The sequence below is a fragment of the Physella acuta genome, unplaced genomic scaffold, assembly GCF_028476545.2.
Source record: "Physella acuta isolate Inbredline_101_S28 unplaced genomic scaffold, ASM2847654v3 ptg000017l, whole genome shotgun sequence".
NCBI classification, from domain to species: domain Eukaryota; kingdom Metazoa; phylum Mollusca; class Gastropoda; family Physidae; genus Physella; species Physella acuta.
Window position 1 is genome coordinate 811,983 of NW_026731537.1, and position 8,018 is coordinate 820,000.

At 45.9% G+C, this 8,018-nt stretch overlaps 1 protein-coding gene across 1 annotated transcript; it reads left to right on the plus strand.

The window, feature by feature from the left end:
* Positions 1–5,107: 5,107 nt before the first annotated feature.
* On the plus strand, positions 5,108–7,311 carry LOC131938690 (uncharacterized). The gene is made up of 5 exons (XM_059296822.1): positions 5,108–5,241; positions 5,355–5,524; positions 5,658–5,868; positions 6,020–6,163; positions 7,305–7,311. Exons 1-5 carry the CDS (start codon positions 5,108–5,110, stop codon positions 7,309–7,311), a joined length of 666 nt encoding a protein of 221 aa, XP_059152805.1.
* Positions 7,312–8,018: the final 707 nt, after the last annotated feature.

Genomic DNA, 8,018 nt, shown 5'->3' on the forward strand with positions numbered 1-8,018 from the left:
AGGGCTCTAGGCCAGTCAGGGCTCTAGGCCAGGCCTTAGGGCTCTAGGCCAGCCTTATGGAAGATAGCAAGGCCCTAGGGGCCCGGGCTGTTGACCCATTCTCTCCATAGATGGTTAGAAACAAATGTTGACAACAGTCAAAAAACTTTTTTTGAGAAAACCTCCACCTACAACTTGGTTCAATCCTAGGTCCAAACTTAGCACCATACGGGTATCACAAGGTCTAAACTCAGCACCATACGGGTATCACAAGGTCCAAACTTAGTACCACACAGGTACCACAAGGTCCAAACTTAGTACCACACAGGTATCACAAGGTCTAAACTTAGTACCACACAGGTATCACAAGGTCCAAACTTAGTACCACACAGGTATCACAAGGTCTAAACTTAGTACCACACAGGTATCACAAGGTCCAAACTTAGTACCACACAGGTATCACAAGGTCTAAACTTAGTACCACACAGGTATCACAAGGTCTAAACTTAGTACCACACAGGTATCACAAGGTCCAAACTTAGTACCACACAGGTATCACAAGGTCTAAACTCAGCACCACACAGGTATCACAAGGTCTAAACTCAGCACCACACAGGTATCACCAGGTCCAAACTTAGTACCACACAGGTATCACCAGGTCCAAACTTAGTACCACACAGGTATCACCAGGTCCAAACTTAGTACCACACAGGTATCACAAGGTCCAAACTTAGTACCACACAGGTATCACAAGGTCCAAACTTAGTACCACACAGGTATCACAAGGTCTAAACTCAGCACCACACAGGTATCACAAGGTCTAAACTCAGCACCACACAGGTATCACAAGGTCCAAACTTAGTACCACACAGGTATCACAAGGTCTAAACTCAGCACCACACAGGTATCACAAGGTCCAAACTTAGTACCACACAGGTATCACAAGGTCCAAACTTAGTACCACACAGGTATCACAAGGTCCAAACTTAGTACCACACAGGTATCACAAGGTCTAAACTCAGCACCACACAGGTATCACAAGGTCTAAACTCAGCACCACACAGGTACCACAAGGTCTAAACTCAGCACCACACAGGTATCACAAGGTCTAAACTCAGCACCATACGGGTACCACATCTAAACTCAGCACCATACGGGTACCACAAGGTCTAAACTCAGCACCATACGGGTACCACAAGATCTAAACTCAGCACCATACGGGTACCACAAGGTCTAAACTCAGCACCACACAGGTATCACAAGGTCTAAACTCAGCACCACACAGGTACCACAAGGTCTAAACTCAGCACCACACAGGTATCACAAGGTCTAAACTCAGCACCATACGGGTACCACATCTAAACTCAGCACCATACGGGTACCACAAGGTCTAAACTCAGCACCATACGGGTACCACAAGATCTAAACTCAGCACCATACGGGTACCACAAGGTCTAAACTCAGCACCATACGGATGATACGGGTATCACAAGGTCTAAACTCAGCACCATACGGGTACCACAAGGTCTAAACTCAGCACCATACGGGTACCACAAGATCTAAACTCAGCACCATACGGGTACCACAAGGTCTAAACTCAGCACCATACGGATGATACGGGTACCACCAGGTCTAAACTCAGCACCATACGGATGATACGGGTATCACAAGGTCTAAACTCAGCACCACACAGGTACCACAAGATTTAAACTTAGCACCATACAGGTACCACATGGCCTAAACTTAGCACCATACGGGTACCACAAGGTCTAAACTCAGCACCATACGGGTACCACAAGGTCTAAACTCAGCACCACACGGGTACCACAAGGTCTAAACTCAGCACCATACGGGTACCACAAGGTCTAAACTCAGCACCATACGGGTACCACAAGATCTAAACTCAGCACCACACGGGTACCACAAGGTCTAAACTCAGCACCATACGGGTACCACAAGGTCTAAACTCAGCACCATACGGGTACCACAAGGTCTAAACTCAGCACCACACGGGTACCACAAGGTCTAAACTCAGCACCATACGGGTACCACAAGGTCTAAACTTAGTACCATTCGGGTACCACAAGGTTTAAACTTAGCACCATACAGGTACCACATGGCCTAAACTTAGCACCATACGGGTACCACAAGGTCTAAACTCAGCACCATACGGGTACCACAAGGTCTAAACTCAGCACCATACGGGTACCACAAGGTCTAAACTCAGCACCATTCGGGTACCACAAGGTCTAAACTCAGCACCATACGGGTACCACAAGGTCTAAACTCAGCACCATTCGGGTACCACAAGGTTTAAACTCAGCACCATTCGGGTACCACAAGGTCTAAACTCAGCACCATACGGATGATACGGGTACCACAAGGTCTAAACTCAGCACCATACGGATGATACGGGTACCACAAGGTCTAAACTCAGCACCACACGGGTACCACATCAAATCCTGGATCTAGTCTCTCATTAGACACGTTCAAAAATTAAGGAGTCACGTGACTTACTTGGGCACTGACGTAATGGCCCAAATCAGCGATGCGCGAAAACTCGTGACCTCTAGGGCTAATCAAGCTGACCAGAGCTAAATTGGCTTTCGGAGATTCGTCACGCCCCAGTGAATTTCCCGCTCATTTGTTCCATGATTACAGACGAGAGCGCCATCTTTGTTTCATAAACTACCTCCCCCTGACACCACGTGGTCATTCGGAGCTAGGATTATTGCCGTGATGACAAGATTTGGCGCCAATTCTATCCGTCGGTAGCTTATAAAACAAGATGGCGGCACGAAAACATGAAGTAACTGATTTGTGTTGTATGAGAGAGGTGTCATGACATTATAGTAGGCGTGATCTGATTGGTTGAATCTAATTATCTCCTAAATAAAAGAATATGGGACGAATAAAGGCGCAATTTACACCAAGAGGTACAGCCAGGAAGACAATGCCAGCACTTTATCGCTGACCAATCACCAGGCGTCTCACCCACCCACCCAGCTGAAATAACTGCCCGCATGTTCTGGACAACGAATCGTGGAAACAAAAAAAATAACTGCCCGCTTGTCCTGGGGATTGAATTGCGATAACAAATATCGACTTTACATTTGTAGCCCTCATAAAAGCCCTTTATAAAAATCTTCCAACTGTCCGCCCATTCATGGCTTGATCAATTCTAAAGGGCCGTCATTGCGCGAGTGACCCCCCTTGCGGGATATATTTACATAGACTCGCGTGAGAAGAGAGTTATTCCCCACGTCGTCATAATGTTCCGACATTCCTGCTCGCCTTGACGATGTGTCCAAATATAGGCGGACGTACTGGAGGGCAGACTTTACATTTATTTCGGCCGGCCGGTGGATATGACTGCAGGATATGGCGAGAACGGGTCGGTGTGGGTTGGGGGGGGGGGGGGGGGGGGGGGGAAGGGGGAGTATGTCTGTAGGTCTTGGAGCCGCAGGTATTCTCAAAGGTCCAGTTGTTTTGGTTTTAGAAATTAGAGCTGTTTCTATGTCTCGTATCCATCTACCTACAACATCAGCCGGCTAAATCAGCCGGCTACATCATCTTAACACTCATTTCGCCATCTCTTGTCACATAACTCACGTTGGGCCATGTGAGCTCTGTCTTTGGCCATCTGGCCATCTTTCATACAGCGTTAACAACTCGTGTGTATCCCAACATTTGGCCATTTTGCCATCTCTTGTACTGAGTTATCATAAGGTATGTATCCCAACATTTTGCCATCTCTTGTACTGAGTTATCATAAGGTATGTATCCCAACATTTTGCCATCTCTTGTACTGAGTTATCATAAGGTATGTATCCCAACATTTTGCCATCTCTTGTACTGAGTTATCATAAGGTATGTATCCCAACATTTGGCCAGTCCAAAGAATGGCCATAAGCCCATGCGTGACACAGCCATCTTTTGATGGATGTGTTGTTTTTGGGGTTTTTTTTCTCACCGGAAGGGGGCCGCGTCATGTGATCAATTTGAAATTGATGAATTTTTGTGTCTGACACAAGTGCGCAGCGCAATTGGTCACGTCTGCTGAGAGCTCACGTGATGACGTCAGAGGATTAAGGTCCGTTTGGGGTGTTTAACATGAAGGATTCGATACCATAATGATATTAAAGAATCGATACCAAACCCATTTTCTCCATTTTTCTTCGCAACCGTTACCCTGTAGCGAATTCTTGTTTAAAAAAAACTTGTCTGACGTTAAAAACTTGACATAGTGGACTGTTCACGTGGTATCGTAACTGCCAGTATCGACCCAGTTAGGACCGCCCGGATGGTATCGAGTACGTGATCCCTTGCTGTCAAAATGACGTGGGGCGCACTGGACTGATGAAGCAATTCAAGATTAATGACTGACTGATTGACGTCCCATGGAGGCTCACGTCCACGGCCTTCCTCAGCAAACACAGGAAGGAGGAGTTGTGGGATTTGCCTCTCGACATCTCCCCTCTGGGGGTGAGGTGGGTGAGGTGGGATTTGCCTCTTCAAAACTTCACAAAGCGAGGATTATTTTTTATAAAGCAAAGAAAGAAATCTTTTTTTTTGCGCTTAAGTTTTAAAAAGTTTGCTCTATAAAACATATACTTCACCGGCTACTTAAAGGCCAAAATACTGAAGTGGTCTGTAGCTGACCACTGACATTTATTTTGAACCCCCCCCCCCCCACCCCCCACCGTCAACTTTTGCTAGATGGCTAGCGAACAAGATACACGCAGTCCACTCCCACATACATCGACCATAGTTTGTCCACACCTCTGTTGATGATGAAAGAAATTTAATTTGATGCACATGATTTAAACTAATTAAACTACGTATTAGCATGGAGAGTTGAACTGAATAAAATAATCCCATTCATGGATGGCGGAGGGGGAGGGGGGGGATTTTGTACAAAAAAACAATAATGTGCCTCGCTTTGAAGACGTGTCGGTCGGTCTTTCACAAATCACGTCTCTAGGGGGCTTCCTCTCAGCTGAGGGGAGGGGAAGAGGGGAGAACATGGGGTTGGGGCGAGTGGCGCTCCACCCTTCCCCTCCTCCCACAGATTGGCTGGCGCTAATTAGATTGAGCAATGCTCGGTTAAACACTGTCAGCATTTATAATGACATCGTTGGCTGACGGGGCGGGCTGGCGACGTTCCTGCAGTGAGGCTTTGGCCTCCATGGAAAGACATCCACCGGATGTTGGCGTCCCTAGTCCTCCACCGGAAGTTGATGTTGTCTGTCTTCTGAAACAGTTGTTTTTCCAGTCCTATATCGAAAGTTGTTGTCCCTGGTCCCCCAAAATTTCGTGTCCCCAGTCCCCCCAAAAGTTGGTGTCCCCAGACCCCCAAAATTTGGTGTCCCCAGTCCCCCAAAATTTGGTGTCCCCAGTACCCCAAAATTTGGTGTCACCACTCCCCAAATGTTGGTGTCCCCAGTCGCCCAAAAATTGGTGTCCCCAGTCCCCCAAATGTTGGTGTCCCCAGTCCCCCAAAAAGTTGGTGTCCCCCAAAAGTTGATTCCCCAGACCCCCAAAAGTTGGTGTCCCCAGTCCCCCAAAATTTGGTGTCCCCAGTACCCCAAAATTTGGTGTCACCACTCCCCAAATGTTGGTGTCCCCAGTCGCCCAAAATTTGGTGTCCCCAGTCCCCCAAATGTTGGTGTCCCCAGTCCCCCAAAAAGTTGGTGTCCCCCAAAAAATGATTCCCCAGTCCCCTAAAAGTTGGTGTCCCCAGTCCCCCAAAATTTGGTGTCACCACTCCCCCAATGTTGGTGTCCCCAGTCGCCCAAAATTTGGTGTCCCCAGTCCCCCAAAAGTTGGTGTCCCCAGTCCCCCAAAAAGTTGGTGTCCCCCAAAAGTTGATTCCCCAGACCCCCAAAAGTTGGTGTCCCCAGTCCCCCAAAGTTTGGTGCCCCCACTCCTTCAAAATTTGGTGTCACCACTCCCCCAAAAGTTGGTGTCCCCAGTCCCCCAAAAAGTTGGTGTCCTCCAAAAGTTGATTCCCCAGTCCCCAAAAATTTGATGTTCCCAGTCCCCCAAAAGTTGATGTCCCCAGTCCCCCAAATGTTGATGTCCCCAGTCCCCCAAAAGTTGATGTCCCCAGTCCCCCAAAAGTTGTCCCCAGTCCCCCAAAAATTGTTGTCCCCAGTCCCCCAAAAGTTGTTGTCCCCCAAAAGTTGGTGTCCCCACCCCACAGTCAGCCACAGTGCATGCAGGGTGCGGCTGGTCAGACAACACATGTAACACTCAGAGATTCTGGCCTGTTCCACCTAATGTGTGTCAGACAACCAATCACCCCCTCACCCCAGCTTTCCTACAGCAAGACCCTGGCGGTGTGTTGGTGGTGGTGGTGGGCGGGGGGGGGGGCGTGGAGAGAAGGGGGGGGCTGGTCTAATCTAGTTCGACGTGAGTGGGACTAGCCTTAAATCAATCAAGTTTGAGAAATTAAATTGAAAATTGTATCGACCACCGTTACACGGTTTTTACAAGCGCTTGAGAACATTGTCAAGGACTATGTGATGACGTAATCAAGGAGAAGCCCGTTTTCTTAACCCGATCTTAACCACCCTAACCCTCTGTCGTGTCTTAACCACCCTAACCCACTCACCTGTCTTAACCACCTTAACTCACTCACCTATCTTAACCACCCTAACTCACCTGTCTTAACCACCCTAACCCACCTGTCTTAACCACCCTAACACACCTGTCTTAACCACCCTAACACCTGTCTTAACCACCCTAACTCACCTGTCTTAACCACCCTAACTCACCTGTCTTAACCACCCTAGCCCACTCCCTGTCTTAACCACCCCAACTCACCTGTCTTAACCACCCTAACTGTCTTAAGACTTCCGTTATGTTTGGTTATGTGACTGTTAAGATCACCCAATGAACTCAAGAAACAACACAATAATAGTCGAATGGCATGAAATATTTGATGTAAATAAGTTTTGGTGAATGGGTAGAGTGGGTACAAAATTGGGAGGCCACTCATGAATAATTCTAAAAGTAATCAAAAGTTTGAGGTCTGTAAATTGATTTGGTTTTTATTTCCTGGTGTCATCGATTCTCCAGGGCATCAACTTCAGATGTAAAACACACGGCAAGACTCACCTACGTTACTTGAATCAACTTCAGATGTAAAACACACGGTAAACTCATATACTGTTACTTGAGTGAAGAATTATTGGGGTTTCATTTCAATAGATACACATTTTTCTAGACTAAACTAGGAACAATATTAACTTTTATAATCAATGTGTTTATTTATAATAGTTTTAGATTGTTTTAATATCAGAGTTTTCAATTGAAATCAGAAAGTAGCCTAATGAGTCACAAATTAAGTAACAAATTAGTATTGCTCTCTCCATTATGCATGTATATACTTTAAATAATTACACAATAATTTTAAGACACTATGTGTAGGCCTATGTATGTGTGATTCTGTGTGTGCGTGCGTGAGTAAGCCTGTGTCAATGCTACTAAATAATTATTGGCTGGAGGCACGTCATGTGATTTTAGACCAACAAGAGAACAGAACTCTGCCGACGGCCTAGCAACATGTTCCCAGAACTAAGTTCCCATAATTTAAATTCGCCAACCCCGCTAGCTACTGTCTCTTGAATCACGACACACACAAAGGAGATCGAACTAAGACGTGGGATGGAACAAGACCAGAATGACATAGAAAACTTTTAGCCTACAGCCCACATGTGCCTTATATAAGATTTTCCATCCATCTGTTTTCAGAAATATCTCATTTATTATAGAATATTTAAACAAAGACATTACGATTTTTTTAAACCCCAAATATCAGTCTTTAATTTTAAAATGATTATCGACCTGTACGCAAGCTTAAAATTTTAGCAAAAAAGCGAAACAAAATTAATATTGTTAAAACGGGAATTTCCAAAGCAGCCTACGTTTGATTTCATAGCCTTGTTCGCTTACGATTGTTAAAATCTTTTACATTTATTTGATTCAATCTTAAATCTAAAAAATATTAGTTAGCTCTAGATCTAGATACAATA